The following is a 19264-nucleotide window of genomic DNA, read 5'->3' on the forward strand; positions in this document are numbered from 1 at the left end:
CATGCGAGCCAATCGCTGATGAATCATGCGGCTTTAGAGAAACTCTGGGACAATCCCGACGAATGACCTAAAGTGCTCCCAATCCAGGTGAAGCTGCTCACTTACACAAATGACACCATCCCAGTCGTTGGCAGCGTGGATGTCCAGGTGTCCCATGGCGGCGCAAGGCACAAGCTACCTTTGTGGATCGTTGCTGGTGATGGTCCAACGCTGCTGGGAAGATGATGGTTGAAACAAATCCAAACCTGTTGGAGCTGGGAAAGCCTCCATGTCCCGGTGATCGACGTCCTACACAGCCCAAATTTGGATCCATCACAGCACCTGAAGATCCTACCTTCCGACTTGACTGCGCAGCGACGACACAGACTGCACAAACCAACGGTGGGATGATCCAACCCAAACGACCAGACCTCGCCTTCCGGGCTCCAGTGGCAGGACTCCGAAGGAAGAAGATTGGTGCAGAAGGTAGATTCCCGGCTTCTGTGGTAGAACCTGGGGCGAAAAGGATCACGCAGTCTACCTCGTGGAGAGAAAGAAGATGGCACCCGCATCACGAGGTGAAGCACCTGAAATCAAGATGGCCATGACCAGACCACGAGGGGCAGCGTTGAGAGAACAACACGTGATGCCGAGCAGCGAACCGGATTGGGGTAAAGATTGCAAGGCCCTCTTAAAGGAGACCGGCAACCCAGCACAATTAAAGGGGCAGTTCCATTCTTTGTACAGCGATGCCGGTGACACTAATGAAAAAGATGTAATTAACAAATGCAAGTATCTAAATGTAACCTTGTACAGCGATGCCGATAGTACACAGGAAAGAGATGTATATTGACAAATGCGAAAATGTAATTGACAAATGCGAATTTTTAAAGACAACTAACAATGTCGAGTCGGCTGATTGCGGTCAGAGCCAATGTATCATGAATGTAAATGATGTGTGATGCCGGGTTCTACCTGTACGCCGACAAAACTAAGGGCAACCTCCCATGGGAAGCACCCAGGTCCAGTGGGCTACCTAATCATATAGCCTGCGCCTCCGGGACCTGTGTGTGTGTGTGTGACCAATGTGGCTACACACACACAGAGGGAGCATATCCACTGCCGGGCCAGCGATCAATGGATGGCACTGGCACCCTGCCCCAGATCGGCTCTACCCCTCTGGCCACCAGGGCCAGCACATATGAAGAAAGACTGAATTGACTAGGCTTATATTCACTGGAATTTAGAAGAATGAGAGGGGATCTCATAGAAACATATAAAATTCTGACGGGATTGGACAGGTTAGATACAGGAAGAATGTTCCCGATGTTGGGGAAGTCCAGAACCAGGGGTCACAGTCTAAGGATAAGGGGTAAGCCATTTAGGACTGAGATGAGGAGAGACTTCTTCACTCAGAGAATTGTGAACCTGTGGAATTCTCTACCACAGAAAGTTGTTGAGGCCAGTTCGTTAGATATATTCAAAAGGGAGTTAGATGTGACCTTTACGGCTTAAGGGATCAAGGGGTATGGGGAGAAAGCAGGAATGGGGTACTGAAGTTGCATGATTAGCCATGATCATATTGAATGGTGGTGCAGGCTCGAAGGGCCGAATGATCTACTGCTGCACCTATTTTCTATGTTTCCTATAATATGGCGTCCAGAATCGTAGGACAGTATTAGGCTCATCTGTGATGCCTCTTGTGGATTGAATAGCTTAACAATACTCACATGGGCACTTGGGCAAGGTGCTAAAGGGAGACATGTCCTTTGAGTCCTACTTTTCAATGCATCAGCGCCAATGTTCCCTCTGAGCTGTGCGCATGTGCGGCCACAGTTAACGGTACAGCGCATTGAAATAAACAGGCCGAGCACAACAAAGAACATTTAGAGGGAACATTGGTCAACACATTCATGAACCCAGAGGAGAAAAGTAACGGAAATGAATGGTTAAAAAATATTTCAATTAATGATTCTTCTTAAATTTTACGGTTGACGTTGGTTTGTTGACCTTTAGCGGGGTGTTTCAATCTAGACGGAGGTTCAGCTGCTGGTTCCACAGATTGGAGGGACAGAGCTAATATTCCCCACTCTTGATGCAGTACTTATTCAGCACTGCACTGGAGTGTCGGTCTCTGGAGTGGGACTTGAACTCACAACTTTCTGACTCAGAGGCGAGAGTGCTACCCACTGAGCCACAGCTGGCATCTGTTGTCTGTGCTCCAGTACCAAATAGTTTGATCAACATCACCCAGAATACACCAACAAATCCTCTCTCAGAACATTAACAGATGTATACAAAAGCAAAATAATGCGGACACTGGAAATCGGAAATTAAAACAGAAAATGCTGGAAATATTCAGGTCAGGCAGCATCTGTGGCGAGAGAAACAGATTTAACCTTTCAGGTCGATGACCTTTCGTCAGCACTGGAAAAAGTTAGATGTGTAACAGGTTTTAAGCAATTCTAAAAGGGGGAAGGGGAGGAACAAACAAATGGGTCGGTCTATTATAGGGTGAAAGGCAAGAGAGATTACATGACAAAAGGGATAATAGTACAAGGCAAAAAGGGGGTGTTATTGCATCATGTAAAGCAACAAAAGATAGGTCTGGGGAGCTGTAAATGGCAACTGTGGAATCCTTATCAGCACCTGTTGTCCGAAACAATGAGAGCAGAGGTTATGATCTGAGATTGTTGAACTCGACGTTGAATCCAGAGACTGTAAGTGTCTAATTGAAAGCTCTATTGAGCTTCATTAGAACAGTGTAGGAGGCCAGGGACAGAGTGGGATGGAGAATTAGTGACAAGCGACCAGAAGCTCAGGGTCATACTTGCAGACTGCAAGGAGGTGTTCCACAAAATGGTCACCCAATCTGCGTTTAGTCTCCCCAATCACGAAATCACATCATGAGCAGCGAATACAGTACACCAAATTGAAAGAAGTAGAAGTAAATCGCTGTTTCATCTGGAAGGAGTACTTGGGGTTCTCTACAGTGTGAAGGGAGGATTTAAAAGGGCAGCTGTTGCATCTCCTGCTCTTGTGTGGGAAGGTGCCATGGAAAGGGGAGGGAATGTTGGGGGTGATTGAGAAATGGACCAAGGTGTTGCGGAGGGAACAGTCCCTTTGGAATGCTGAGAGGGAAGGTGAAGATGGGATTGGTGATGACAGCACGCTGAAGGTGGTGGAAATGGTGGAGGATGATCTGTTGAATGTAAAGGCTGGTGGGGTGAAAGCTGAGGACAAGGGGAACCCTGTCATAGTTTTGGGAGGGAGGGGAAGAGGTGAGAGCACAAATGTGGGAAATAGGATGGGCAAGGTAGAGGACCCTGTTAACCACGGTAGAGGGGAATCCTCGGTTGAGGAAAAAGGAAGACCTATCAGAAGCACTGGTATGGAAGGAGGCAGATGTGATGAAGATGGAGAAACTAGGAGAATGGGCTAGAGTCCTTACAGGAAGTGGGGTGGGAGGAAGTATAATCAAGGTAGCCATGGGTGTCAGTTGACCGCTTATCCCCAGAGGTGGAGATAGAGAAGTTGAGGAAGGGAAGAGCTGGAGATGGACAATGTGAAGGCGAAAGAGGGTGGAAATTGGAAGCAAAGTTGATTTTCCAGTTCAGGGCAAGAGCAGGAAGCGGCACCGATACAGTCATCAATGTACCTGAAAAAGAGGAGAGGGAAGGAACTTGAGTAAGACTGGAACAAAGAATGTTCCATGTATCACACAAAAAGGCAGGCATAGGTAGGACCCATACAGGTTCCCATAGCAACATCTTTTATTTGGAGGAAGTGAGTGGAGTCAAAGAGAAGTTGTTCAATGTGTGAACAAGTTCAGCCAGGCGGAGGAGAGTGGTGGTGGATGGGGACTGAATTGGCCTCTGTTCAAGGAAGAAGCGGAGCACCCTCAGGCCATCCTGGTGGGGGATGGAGGTGTCGAGGGATTGGACATCCATGGTGAAAAGGAGATGGCTAGGGCCAGGAAACTGTTAAAGTGATAGAGGGTGTCGGAAAAGTTGCAGAAGTAGGTGGGAAGAGACAGATATATGTTGGATTACTCATAAACTGGGCTCCAGAAAGCACTTGACAAAATAAGTCGCTCCAAGGGAGAATTTCATGGCTTCATGTCTTGTGTAAATGGAGCCCAGTGTGTCTGACCCCATGTTATTAATGCTTTGTACACCTTATTACATCCATTAGGGATGCAACCACATAACATTGGTTTATGAGGGGTCATTACGGCACAGTGATCCGCACATGCATAATATGCTTTTTAGAAAAAGATTATATGAGGTGAGTTCACAGTTTGTGGACAGCATGACAAATAGTTCAAACCACTCACTTCGAACCAGACACTGATAAACTGGCACCCAGAGGCAGCATAAACAAGGTGTACATGCAGTCCTCAGTGAGCTCCAGAATGATGTACGTAGCACTTAAACCACACAGATGGCAGGTGGCAAATCAGTCGCATTAAACTGGAGGATGCTCGGGGTAAGAGACTTTCTGAAGTCTGATCTCAGGTGCTGTAATCTGGTAGTGCTGAGTGTCTCCCTCTATTGTGGACTCGTGGGACTGGCTTCCTACCACATAACCCATCGGCGATGGTGACTGGGCTTCCTGCGGTATCTGGACGACACCCGGCGACCTCCGGCGAGTCCCACAAGTTCGGGCCTACCTCAGGCTTTCCACCACATAACCCATCGGCGATGGTGACTAGGCCTCCTGCTATATCAGTACGACCCCCGGCGACCTTCCTCGACCTGGACCTGACTATCGGGCCTTCACCACCACCCCAGTGGCGATCGGAACCCTTCCAGTGACAGCAGTCTGGACCTCCCCGACGATGGCTGGACCTCCCGTGGCGACAGACGACCTCCTCCTCAACGACAACCGGGTCCCCCTCTCCTATGTCGGCGACTGGCCTCTTCTCCTCCTCTAACACGTGGGTACCATGGCTGTGACCCCCCCACCCTCTCACCCTGAACCCCGGTGGGCCATTGACCCTCCAAATGCCTGCCCCCAACCAGGCCTCAGACCACCTACCACCAAGGGTGCTACCCAGCGCCGAGCCTGCGGCCAACATCTCGCCGTAGGCAACTAGGCTCATGTAGCAGTGCCTGGTCTCCAGTAGTCTTAGACCTCTTTGCCACTGGTTCAAGACCTTGCTCAGCTAAGCCCGTGTGGTAGCCAGTGTGCAACGACCACCCCACGTTAAAAGAATTCACACACTGGCATCTTCCAATCTGTTAACATGAAGTTCGGGACCTGGAACGTCAGGACCCTCATGGATAACAACTCACTTCAGGAGTGGAAGCAAGTCTTCCTAGATTCCGAGGGACTGCTTATAATGATGATGATTGTGGAAGAATCATCACCACAAGGACTGCAGTGGTTCAAGGAGAAGGCCCGCCATCACCACCTCAGGACAACTTGAGATGGCCAATAAGTGTGGCCTTGCCAGCATCGCCTACATCCTGCAAATAAATAACATTTCTGACATCCCCTCACATTGAGGGAGCAGTTCACTGTTTCGGGGTTGGTGGGGAAATGCCTGAAAGGAGCTCTGTGGCGTTTCATTTTTTTTATGTTAAGTTACAGCTTGGATAGAATATGAAATGATGTTAAACTCTTTTAAAGGAGAAATTGGTTACAGCACAACCAAAGCTAGTGTTGCTGTATTAAATCTGTAGTAAGAAGCTATAATAATAGTTGGATCATGTTAATGTGTTCCGGGTGAGTTACTGCAATTCAGCGGGGTTGGTTGTGAGATTAGGTGGAGACAGCAATGGACTGACATATAAAAAAGACCATTTTCCTTCTGATTGCCTGTGACATTTGGTACTGAATTTGCAGAGCAATGACAATACTGTTAACTGAAATGAGTCATCTCTTCTCAGCATGCCCTAGGTTTTGCTACAGTCTATAGATTATTTGTGCCATTAGACATTCCTGGTTACATAATTCGATATACTTGAAGATCTTCTATTCAGTCAAACCAATGCTCTCCCATCTTCCTGTCATGTCACCTATATGGTACGATTATCTGCACAGACATGTTAATCACCACCCACCTTTTGGAAGAGAGTCATTTGACAAAATGCTTCAAAATATAGGTACAGAATCAGAAGCCGCAACTCTCACTGTTCACGATGAGGGTATTTAGTAAGTGACCTTTTATTACTGGGCAGTAAAAGCAGTGGTGTGGTGACAATTTTAGGAGTACATCATGATAGGGATTTTTATTCCTGGGAAGGTCTACAAGCATACTTACCCCTTTAAAAAAAAGTTAGCTTTTTTGATGCTTTGTTTTGGCATTTTCCTGCATTTTGGAATAAACTTCTTGCTTATACCAATCAGTCAATACCAAGTGTAGTTTTTAGTGGGGTTAGAGCCTGGAAGATAATTGGTCAAGGGCATGCATTTGCTCTCATTTTTATATTCCTATTAAAAATCCCATTGCCTCCAGTGGTAGGTGGCTGTAATGACAGCATGAAAAATTGGTGGTGTAATTACTATTATAAATGCAGACATAGGAATTTACAATGCCAAATATTGTCAGGAATTTACATATGGTTTTTCATATGTAGTAAATATTTTATGATGTGCATACTAATTAATATAAGAACATATACTCCACTGATCCAGACCAAGAAGTAGATTGTTAGTTATCTATTATTGGGTAATATATTAACAAAATAATATGCTTGTTTCTTAATTCTATCTCTTGCGTTACTGCTGTTCCTTTAGCCTAGAAATTCCAATGACAATATTTGCACGGTACTTTTCTGACCATTATTTTAACACCTTTGTTAAATGCTCATCCACTAACAAGGCCAACAGTAATTTATAGGTTTCGATTTCAAAAGGAAACACTAATACAGTAGTGCGGTATAAAAATAGCTCTTCATTAATTGCTACACAGCCTTGTGATCTCCATCAGAAGACAGTTACATATTGCCTTGTGGGTTTATCCATCTTTCAGGTGAGGCATTAAACCAAGGCCCCGTCTGCTCTCTCAGGTAGATGTAAAAGATTCCATGGCACTATTTTGAAGAGGAGCAAGAGAGTTAACCCCAGTGTCCTGGCCATTATTTAGCCCTCAACCAATGAAAATAGATTATCTGGACATTATCACATTGCTGTTTGTAGGATCTTGCTGTGCTCAAATTGACTGCCACGTTTCCTACATTACAACAGTGACTACATTTCAAAAGTACTTCAATGGTTGTAAAGTGCTTTGGGACATCCTGAGATCATGAAAGGCACTATATACATAGAAGCTATTTTTTTCTGATATCAAAACCGACTAATTACATAAGAACATAAGAAATAGGAGCAGGAGTAGGCCATTTGGCCCCTCGAGCCTGTTCCACCATTCAACAAGATCATGACTGATCTGATTATGGACTCAGCTCCACTTCCCTGCCCGCTCCCCATAACTCTTTATTCCTTATCGCTCAAAAATCTGTCTACGCCTTAAATACATTCAATGACCCAGCCTCCACAGTTCTCTGGGACAGAGAATTCCACAGAATTACAACCCTCAGAGAAGAAATTCCTCCTCATTTCCATTTTAAATGGGCGGCCCCTTATTCTGAGACTATGTCCCCTAGTTTTAGTTTCCCCTATGAGTGGAAATATCGTCTCTGCATCCACCTTGCCGAGCTCCCCTCATTATCTTATAAGTTTCAATAAGATCACCTCTCATTCTTCTGAACTCCAATGTGTATAGGCCCAACCTACTCAACCTATCTTCATAAGTCAACCTCCTCATCTCAGGAATCAATCTAATGAACCTTCTCTGAACAGCCTCCAATGCAAGTATATCCTTCCTTTAAATACGGAGACCAAACCTGTATGCAGTACTCTAGGTATAGCCTTACCAATACCCTGTACAGTTGTAGCAGGACTTCTCTGCTTTTATACTCTATCCCCCTTGCAATAAAGGCCAACATTCCATTTGCCTTCCTGATTACTTGCTGTACCTGCATACTAACCTTTTGTGTTTCATGCATAAGGACCCACAGGTCTCTCTGTACTGCAACACTTCGCAATTTTTCTCCATTTAAATTATAATTTGCTTTTCTATTTTTTCTGCCAAAGTGGATAACCTCACATTTTTCCACTTTATACTCCATCTGCCAATTTTTTGCCCACTCACTTAGCCTTGTCTAGATCCCTTTGCAGATTTTTTGTGTCCTCCTCACAATTTGCTTTCCATCTTTGTATCATCAGTAAACTTGGCTACATTACACTTGGTCCCTTCATCCAAGTCATTAATATAGATTGTAAATAAGAACATAACAAATGGGATCAGGAGCACGCCATACGACCCTTCGAGTCTGCTCCACCATTTAATAAGATCATGACTGATCTGATCATGGACTCGGCTCCACTTCCCTGCCGCTGCCCGTAACCCTTTATCCCCTTATCGTTTAAGAAACTGTCTATTTCTGTCTTAAATTTTTTCAATGTCCCAGCTTCCACAGCTCTCTGAGGCAGCGAATTCCACAGATTTACAACGCTCTGAGAGAAGAAATTTCTCCTCATCTCAGTTTTAAATGGGCGGCTTCTTATTCTAAGATCATGCCCTCTAGTTCTAGTCTCCCCATCAGTGGAAACATCCTCTCTGCATCCACCTTGTCAAGCCCCCTCATAATCTTATACGTTTCAATAAGATCACCTCTCATTCTTCTAAATTCCAATGAGTAGAGGCCCAACCTACTCAACCTTTCCTCATAAGTCAACACTCTCATCCCCGGGATCAACCCAGTGAACCTTCTCTATGAACCAATGCATTCACTATCACTGCTGCCACTTCTTTTAAGACCCTAGGATGCAAGCCATCAGGTCCAGGTGACTTGTCTGCCTTTAATCCCATGATTTTACCAAGTACTACTTCTTTAGTGAAAGTGATTGTATTAAATTCCTCCCTCCCTTTAGCCCCTTGATTATCCACTATTGGGAAGACCAATACAAAATATTTGTTCAAAGTCTCTGCCCATTATTTATTCCCCAGTATCATCCTCTAAGGGACCAACATTTACTTTAGCCACTCTTTTCCTTTTTATGTACCTGTAGAAACTCTTACTATCTTTTTATATTTTGTGCTCGTTTACTTTCATCATCTATCTTCCCTCTCTTTATTTTTTTTTAATCATTCTTTGATGACTTTTAAATGTTTCCCAATCCTCTGGTCTCCCACTAGTCTTGGCCACTTTATATGTCCTTGTTTTCAATTTGATACCATCCCTTATTTCCTTGGTTATCCCTTTTCTTACAATCTTTCCTTCTCATTGGAATATATTTTTGTTGCGAGTATTGAAATATCTCCTTAAATGTCTGCCACTGCTCATCAACCGTCCCACACTTTAATCTATTTTCAAAGTCCACTTTAGTCAACTCTGCCCTCATACCTTTGTAGTCTCCTTTATTTAACCTGAGGACACTGGTTTGAGATCCAACTTTCTCACCCTCCAACTGAATTTGAAATTCAACCATGTTATGGTCACTTCATTCCTAGAGGATCCTTTCCTGGGAGATTGTTTATTAATCCTGTTTCATTACACAGTACCCGATGTAAGATGGCCTGCTCCCTGGTCGCTTCCGTAACGTACTGTTCAAGGATACTATCCCGGATACATTCTATGAACTCTTCCTCAAGGCAACCCTGGCCAATTAGCTTTATCCAATCAAAATGAAGGTTAAAATCGCCCATGATTACAATCTTATAACAGCCTCCAACTCCACTGCTTTTTGTCATTTGGATTTCTGTTGATTGGTCTTCATTACTGGGCAGTAAAGGCAGTGGTGTTGAAGCAATTTTATATGATTTCCTCATCTTGTGCTTTTTGGAATGAGGACCTTAGCCTCCAAAAACAAGAAGTTAATGTACTCCGTATACCCACCATTACACTCCTGATTTTGTTCAAACTTCTGTGAGCTTCAATTTTATACTGTCTCCAAAACTTTTTAAAGGATAACGCACATTGTTACTTACGAATATTTGTCGTATAGAAGAAACACAGAATGATGTGATACAAATGTTTGTCTCTTTCAGGAAGTTCGCAAAGAGCGTATTGCACTGGAGTCTCAGTTGGAGCAGCTTCGACCAGTCCCCCACACGTGACCTCACCTTCCAACTAGTACCGGTTATGGGAGCTCAGAAGCTCAATCATGAGGACAGTGTACACACTAAATTTCAGGATACAAACAGGGCAAGTGTAAACAATACTGTGATACAAGGACTCTTCTCAATGCTGTCATTTTACAGAAGTAGAAACTTTAATACAATGCAAACCCTAATATTTGATCTTTGAAAATGTTCGGTTGTTTGAAGCACAATCTGTTCTGGCTATCTTGTGACAAGTAATACCAGAGCAAATATTTTACATGGTTAACATTGGCCTCCTTCCAAAGTACAACCTGTGCCATTAGCATCGCTTCAATTTTTTGTAAATCCAAAAGCATTACAAACGGAAAGGAGGGCAATTGGAGCAATCAGAGATTTTGTTCAAGCATGTTTTTAACATTTGCAGTACTTTGCCACATAACGTCCTCACTTAAGATCTAAAAAATGTCATCAACATTATTCTCCCAAACCCACACCCCAACGTTTGTTGTACTTCATTAAATGCTTGTAGTCATTTCCGTTTTCAAAATTCAACCATCATTAACTATAATGAATTGTGCAAGTCATTTTTTTTTCTACGGAAATTTATAACGAAGATCATATGAACATTAAAGTGGGTATTTTCTCTTTGTTCATAAATATGTTTTATATTTCACTAAATTCTAGTTTTCCTTTGGTGGTGAAATAGTCAGTGTTTGAGCAGCTGCATGCTATCTGCAATGATGTGCATCTTGTAGTTGTAATTTAAAGTTCTGTACTATTCATATGTGGATTTGTGGTTTATGTAGACAAACTAGCAAAAGAATTTCACGTAATAAGAGCGAGACCCTTTCTGGGAATGACATGCTTGTACTCAGTTAAACTGCCTGACATGTACACCTGCCTGGGCACCATGGTTCTTATAGTATTGCTCACTTTTATACAGGTTTTTAAAAAAAATACTTTGGCCTCGTGTCTATGTGCAATATTTGTATTCTGAATTATACATAATATGGAATGGTTATTTAAATGGAGGTGTCGGGGATTGTAGGATTCAAATATTTTCCTCTGAGTAGCAGCTGGTGCTACTGCTTGATAAATGGTTTGAAAGTTGGTGGTACTGTGTTGAAATAAATCTGCAAAAGTTTCTAAAGCTGGTTGTGTACCTGCTTGTATTTTATAGGTGACATTTTAATTAGGCCCTGTGAACTCGGTGGGCCAACAATTCTGCGCCTGTTCTGGAAGACTCTTGCCATAAGTTCGGCTGGAGTCCACCGAAGTGGCTGCGACCCCAGCCTGGCAACCGAGATATGTCGTGTCTTGGACTTAAAAAGGCTTTCGGTTATAGAAACAACCCAGAGACAAGACGAGTCTGTTCAGACTTGTAAATATAAACATCAACTGTGAAAAACAACAATCTGTTGGGTGTGAGGCAAAGTGATACCCCAGTTGAGTCAAATATCTTGATTAGGACAGAGATCAGTGGAAGAAATGGGTTGCCTCATGTGCCAGGAGACACAGTAGACACTAACTAGCAAGTCTGCCTCACTGCAAGTTTCTTCCTCAAACTACATACATCAGGGTACATTTATTTAAATCTTGTGCTTGCATAATATAGAATAACACATAAGTACCAGTGTGTTTAAAGACAGTAAGAGATGTTGAGGTTCAGTGCATCACCGTTGCAATTTTTGCTGGAGCTGTTTGAAACCTCAGCGTGTTGCTGCCTTGAGGCACACTGCTAGATATCTAGTCCCATTAGAATATATTCTGCAGTATTATTTCTCGGCAACCAAATGCTTATGCTCAAAAGTTGCTTCACCATGTATTAACATGGGGCTCTGGACATTGACATCCTTCGGGCGACACAAAGGGACTCCTAATGGATAGTTCATGACATCATCTGAGTCCTTGAGAGATTACTGCCTTGCATTTACTCTCAGACACCCATTGTTCCCTGTTTTATTTGAACAGTCGTTCAATCGGTCATGTAGTTATTATACATCTAGTGTTTCATACACCCCTATCTGACAATCTGCATACTTTCCCATAAACTATTGAAGGAGTAGACTGCCTGCTTTGTGCTGCTGTAACATTCAGTTTCATAATAAATCCACTGTAACGCATTGAGAAGCGCTTGGTGCAGAGCATTTCTAACATGAACTATACCCATTTGCTAAATACTTGCACACAAAAAGCGTCTTCATCTGTCAGATGCAATTTAAACAAAAGAGATCACAGTTGACCAACGTTATTTTGCTCTCCCTGGTTCTTTCACTTGCACATTTTCAGTTTAGCCCTGGTGTCATGAGCAGTGCCCCTTTATTACAGTAGTATTCAGCCTGGTGCGAAACGTAGTGATTTCCTCGATTTATTACTTTATTTTGGTATTCACGCTGATGCTAACCCTTTCCAGTAAAATTATCGGCAAGTGGAATTTCTCTAACCCCAACACCCTCCCCCAACATCTCTCCAGTACAGAGTAGTAGAGAAGTGACTATGAAGAGTTACTGAAACCCAAAACTCTCTCAGTCTAACCATTTACTCTGATAAACATTTTCATTTGAGCAATGGAACCATATCAAACTCTTGGCACACACTCACCTCTTGTGGAATGCATGTGTCAACACTATTACCAATTTTAAAACAATGGGCAGATTTCTCACCTAACATGGCACTGTTGCTGAGCTTAGTGAAGGTTCATTGTATTTGGCCTGGGTACAAAAACTTGTGCTTGTATTTCTTCCCGGACCAGTCACTATTGTTAAGGTACTTTCATTTCCGTGGTTTTCTGATCTGTGTGGATCAGTGCCACAGCTTGTGCTGTGTTTACCCATTGAATCTTTGAGGGAGTGATATCATTACATTGACTGCTGATTGGATGTCTTCATTTTGCACTGTCAACATTTTTGTTTGTTGCGGTCCTGGACAATTGCAATCTGCCTGCAAGCAGGAAGGTGAAATCCAGAAAATTTACAGCATTCCCAATTACATAGAGCTGGATTTCCCAGCCCTTTGCGTTCCGGGTTTTGCCCCAGAGCGGCGTGAAATGGGGTGGCGAGGTCTGCGTCCGGTCGCGATCCTCGGGTCCCATTTTGCGGCGGTGCTCAGCAGCGCCATTGGGAAGAGCTGAGCTGGATGTGCAACGCCTCTCGTCGTGACACCATCCAAGTTTTGACCCGAACCCCAACGCGTACGCCTGGAATCGTGCCTCACAATGAATGACCAGCCATGCTGGCGGCGGTGAGGAAGGTAAAGTGCTGTAAAGGTAAGTACGAGTGTTCTTTTAAATTTTTTTTGTGATTTATGTTGCAATGTGCAATGTTTTGGGAATGTTCTTTTACAGTTTCTCCCCCCCCACCCCCCCCCCCCCCACCCCAAGGCCTCTCTCGGACACACATGGCCCGGCACTTCAGTTTGTGAGTTTCCCATTTTTGCACCTCAAAAGTTGTGCAACGCTTCCCTTCGCACTGCTCCCCCGAAGCAACCTATTCCCGGCTGGTAACTTTCCTGCCCCGCCTAAAATCCAGCCCTAATAGATTTTACAGCACAGAAACATGTCATTCGGCCCAACTGCTCCATGCTGGTTTTTATGCTGCATGCGCGCCTCCTCCCACCTTACTTAGTCTTACCCTATCAGCATAGCATTCTATTTCTTTCTCCCTCTGGAACTTATCTAGCCTCTCCTTCAATGCATCTATGCTATTTGTCTCAATGGGAGGCAGTGAGTTCCACATTCTAACCCACTCTGGATAAAGAAGTTTCTCCTGATTTCCTTATTGTATTTATTGGTGACTGTCTTAGAATTATGACCCCTAGTTTTGGACTCTCCCACAATTAGAAACATCTTCTCTACATCTACCCTATAAATCCTTCACAATTTTAAAGACCTCTATCAGGTCAATTGATGAAATCCACTTTTTAATGGATTTTATTCCAATGTAAATTACATTTTTGTAGGTTAATTCAGCTCCAATTTGCCCCTGTAAACAAGATATAACAATGGTGAGATACAGATAATGAATTTGCACTGATGTTTAGAAACACAGCCTATCTTAGCCAGCCTGTCTTGCAGTACCATAGGGGTCATTCAGTTTGTGCCAGTGGTAGAGCCATTTAAGTCCAATCCCACTGTTGTGCTGTCTCCCGATAGTCCTGTATCATCAACTGCTCCAAATATTTATTAAATTTTCTCTCAAAATATGCAGTGGTCTGTGCCTCAGCCACTTCCTGCAGCAAAATATTCCAAGCTCCGTGAAATCTTGCGTAAAGAAATTTATGTGGAACCAAACTTCAGCTTGAATCAGTGCCTCCAGGAGAAAGATTTCCATTGATTTAGCATCTTATCACACCTCTCAGAAATTCCTAGAGGGGCTTTACATATAATGAATTGTAGTGACTGTTATGAGGGCAAACCTATCAGCCACTTTATGCACAGCAAGGTCCCACAAACAAGAATGAGCTGAATGACCAGTTAGTCTGTTTTTACTGATGATGATTGAGAAAGGAATGTTGGCCAGGAAACCAGGTAACTCTAAGAATAAAGCTAAAAGATCTCTTAATATCAGCCTCATCATCATCATTAAAGGTGGTCCCTTGAACGAGGATGGCTTGCTTCCACATGAGTTCACAGATGTTTCAATGAAGGACCCGATATTCCAGTCCTCAACTCCAATTGAAGGGGTGGAAGATGCTTGTGCGTGGATTTTTTTAACGTGTGGTGACTGTTGCACATCAGCCACCACACGGGCTTGACAGAGCTAGGCCTTTATCCAGTGGCAAGGGTTAACCAGGATGACTGGAGACCTGCTCTGCTGCACGGACCTAGTGCGTGCACACATTGAAGTGTGGGCTGACCCGTGCTGCCCCTGGGCCCTCGCCTCTTCTGGGCCCCGTGCCCTCATTTGCCGCACCTCCGCCACGATCTCGCGCTGCTCCTCCGCCACCTGAACTTCTGTTAAAGGCACTATGCCTTAGTTTAACATCTAATCTGTAGGGCAGTACCTCAAGCAAAATAGCACTCCCCCCTCAATACCGATCTGGAGTATTATCCTAGCAGGACTAGATTGGGCTTAAACCCACAACCTTCTAATTCTGAGGCACGAGTACGATCACTAACCCAAGATGAAAATGGAGAATTTACAGAGGGGGAGAAATTCGTTTTAGCCAGTAAAGTTGCGAGTGTCACTGGTAACTGGAATAAATGGCCGTAACACTAATGGAGCAAAATTCATCAGGGCAGATGCAAATTGTTGGCGCGGCACTTGCCTGCCATGCAGTGGCATTGCTGGAGCCATCCGACCGGAAATTCATGTGCAGATGTGGAGTTCGAGCCTCTGTGTCTCTGTGTCTCCACAGCCTCGAAGCGAGGCTGTGGAGCTTGCAAGGAATTGTGGGCAATGAAGTGGCCTGAGAATTAAATAGGCCATGCACACTGAAGCAATACAAATTAAACTGAAGTGAAACAATGCAGTTTTCAGCCCTTTCCACCTCTTTAAATAAAAACATTAAAATGAAGTCCCAAATGTGAATATTCAGCTCTTAAAGCTGAATTCCCTTCCTAACCTTAAAAAATGGGAAAATTGCCTCAGCACTAACACAAATTGCCCAGGATCTCGCATGCAGCACTCCAGCTTTGTGCAGTGATTCAACACTGCAAGACAGGCCCTCTACCCACATGGGCCAGGAGGTCCTCCAGAAAAAGCGATGTGGGAATAAATCACCAAAGCCATCACTGCCAGCAGTATCGCACCCATCACCTGGCTCCAGTGCCCAAAGAAGCCTCATGACCTCAGACCATTGGTAAAGGTCAGTGAATGCATCTTCAAAAGCCGTCTCCCACCAACTGCACCACTAGCACCTCGCACTGCTCAATGCACGACCCCCACCCCAACCCCTAATTACTCACCTACCAACAATTTGTACCAATCACGAGGCACAGCTCCCATTTCTAGCCTCACCTCATTGGAGGAAACCTTCTTGGCAGGAGCATGGCTGAGCCCTTGGCCAGCAACAGGATTGAAAGAATACAAGATGCTGGTATCATCACACGTTATCCTCTTTCTGGCATGCCCCACATGCTTTCCTACCCTCCCGGCACCATAATGCCACCCTTGTGCATTCCTCATTTCACACCCCCAAAAAATGCAATCTGCCCAGCCAGTGTGTGACCAAGAAGAGGGAGAGGAGAGTGAAGAAGGACAAGAGGAGGAAAATTGATTTGACACTCCCAGCCACCAGTTCCTCAAGGTCAACCAGAAAGGCCATTTACAATGTCCCCCAATGGAAGTTAGCAGCCTTCCACCAGCTATGCAGCAGCCACTGGGGTAACATTGCATGACATCAGTAGGATAGACAAAGGCACACACAAGACAGTCACTAAGAGAATGCATATGGGTGATGAATTGATTTCTTGATGTCACATTGGATGGCTAGATGTATATAGGTGGATTGGAAAGTTTGTTTGGTGGTGGCTTTTATTTCAGCATCTGGCCAAGAGGACATTGTGATGATCAGTAACAGATGGAAGGTAAGGTGTGGCACTAATGTTGAAAGGGGAATTGAGGTTGTGGTCACTGGGACCACAGGTGCATGATTCCATTCTTGATATCCCGGGCACAAAGGGGCTGTCTGGGATGAATCCTTCTGTCTGCTTCCTCCTCTTCGGCTTCCTCCTCTTCTGCATCCTCCTCTTCTGTGTCTTCCTCTTGCCTCTGCAAGCAGGTGCTGTAAATGTGAAATGACAGCATAACATACAGCTGGTCAGGCAGCATGTCGACCTGAGACATGAACTCTTTTTCTCTCCATGGATGTTGCGTGACCTGAGTATTTGCAGCATGTTCATTTACCATCTGATCTTTGTAAACATCCATCAGCACTCCTACACACACACAGCTTTTCACATCTATTGCAACAAGCCATCACTTCAATAAAACCAAAAAATACCCAGTCCAAAACTTTAAATTCAAACATACCTGAATGATGTGTGTGTTCCTTTAAGAGGTGCAGACATCGTCACTGTTAGTCTGCTTGCCTGGCATGCTTAGGACCCAGTGCTGAATTCAGCGCTAGGATCGCAGTTCGCACTTGTGACAAAGTCAGTGTTGCATGCCGATTTATATCACAACACCGCCACTTTGTTGGAGATGGCCCTGCTAGTTACTGGCAGTGCAAAGGTAGGGACCAAAACAATGGCTGCCGCAGGACCCACTAACAGTTACTGTAAGAGCGGCGGCCTCTGTTTAGCTCCATTTAATGGTGCTACAGAGTGGAGCTAAGGCCACGAATTTCTCACCCATCATTTTTATAGCTATGGAATTTGTATGATACCCAAACTAAAGAGTGGAAACAAATCTGGATTAATGTTACCTGGAGTTTGCAGTTTTTTCCAGTAAAATGTAAATTTGAGACTGGCTTAACATTAGAGTTTCTACAGGTATTTATAGAAAACATAGAAACATAGAAAATAGGTGCAGGAGTCAGCCATTCAGCCCTTCTAGCCTGCACCGCCATTCAATGAGTTCATGGCTGAACATGCAACTTCAGTACCCCCTTCCTGCTTTCGCGCCATATCCCTTGATCCCCCTAGTAGCAAGGACTTCATCTAACTCCCTTTTGAATATATTTAGTGAATTGGCCTCAACTACTTTCTGTGGTAGAGAATTCCACAGGTTCACCACTCTCTGGGTGAAGAAGTTTCTCCTCATCTCGGTCCTAAATGGCTTACCCCTTATCCTTAGACTGTGACCCCTGGTTCTGGACTTCCCCAACATTGGGAACATTCTGCCTGCATCTAACCTGTCTAAACCCGTCAGAATTTTAAACGTTTCTATGAGGTCCCCTCTCATTCTTCTGAACTCCAGTGAATACAAGCCCAGTTGATCCAGTCTTTCTTGATAGGTCAGTCCCACCATCCCGGGAATCAGTCTGGTGAATCTTCGCTGCACTCCCTCAATAGCAAGAATGTCCTTCCTCAGGTTAGGAGACCAAAACTGTACACAATACTCCAGGTGTGGCCTCACCAAGGCCCTGTACAACTGTAGCAACACCTCCCTGCCCCTGTACTCAAATCCCCTCGCTATGAAGGCCAACGTGCCATTTGCTTTCTTAACCGCCTGCTGTACCTGCATGCCAACCTTCAATGACTGATGTACCATGACACCCAGGTCTCGTTGCATCTCCCCTTTTCCTAATTTGTCACCATTCAGATAATAGTCTGTCTCTCTGTTTTTACCACCAAAGTGGATAACCTCACATTTATCCACATTATACTTCATCTGCCATGCATTTACCCACTCACCTAACCTATCCAAGTCACTCTGCAGCCTCATAGCATCCTCCTCGCAGCTCACACTGCCACCCAATTTAGTGTCATCCGCAAATTTAGAGATACTACATTTAATCCCCTCGTCTAAATCATTAATGTACAATGTAAACAGCTGGGGCCCCAGCACAGAACCTTGCGGTACCCCACTAGTCACTGCTTGCCATTCTGAAAAGTACCCATTTACTCCTACTCTTTGCTTCCTGTCTGACAACCAGTTCTCAATCCACGTCAGCACACTACCCCCAATCCCATGTGCTTTAACTTTGCACATTAATCTCTTGTGTGGGATCTTGTCGAAAGCCTTCTGAAAGTCCAAATATACCACATCAACTGGTTCTCCCTTGTCCACTTTACTGGAAATATCCTCAAAAAATTCCAGAAGATTTGTCAAGCATGATTTCCCTTTCACAAATCCATGCTGACTTGGACCTATCATGTCACCTTTTTCCAAATGTATTCACTAAACTAAAGCCTCGTCTGTGTGTGAGGAAAAGATAAGGGACTGATCATTCACGCCAAGTCTGTAGCCCTCTGCAGGTTTCCTAATACAATGCAAATCAGAGGTATACACCTATTGGCCACACCACTATTATACAAATGATTTATGATTAAATGGAGAAACACTTCTTTGCTACAGATCCCATGAATCTATTTTCAACATACTGAGGCCCAAACTGCCCTTGGTTTTAAAAGATCAGTTGGACGAAAATCTTCGGGCCAGAATTGCTGGAGTGGTAACTCCACTGCTGGAAGTATGACCTAGCAGGACTTCCAGCCACCAACTGAGAAGGACATTGACTCCATCCCAAATCGTGGAGTTAGGATTATTTTAATAATCAAGGTGGGTGACC

At 44.2% G+C, this 19264-nt stretch overlaps 1 protein-coding gene across 2 annotated transcripts in view; it reads left to right on the forward strand.

The window, feature by feature from the left end:
- The window catches only part of reps2 (RALBP1 associated Eps domain containing 2), a 282650-nt gene extending 271430 nt beyond the window's left edge, over positions 1–11220 (forward strand). For both annotated transcript variants that reach the window (XM_070893049.1, XM_070893050.1), the window contains exon 19: positions 10037–11220. In XM_070893049.1, coding sequence (XP_070749150.1) covers positions 10037–10105 — 69 coding nt within the window. In that variant the 3' untranslated portion in view covers positions 10106–11220. The remainder of the gene's footprint in view (positions 1–10036) is intronic.
- Positions 11221–19264: the final 8044 nt, after the last annotated feature.

The sequence above is a fragment of the Pristiophorus japonicus genome, chromosome 11 (genome assembly GCF_044704955.1).
Source record: "Pristiophorus japonicus isolate sPriJap1 chromosome 11, sPriJap1.hap1, whole genome shotgun sequence".
Classification (NCBI taxonomy): Eukaryota; Metazoa; Chordata; class Chondrichthyes; family Pristiophoridae; genus Pristiophorus; species Pristiophorus japonicus.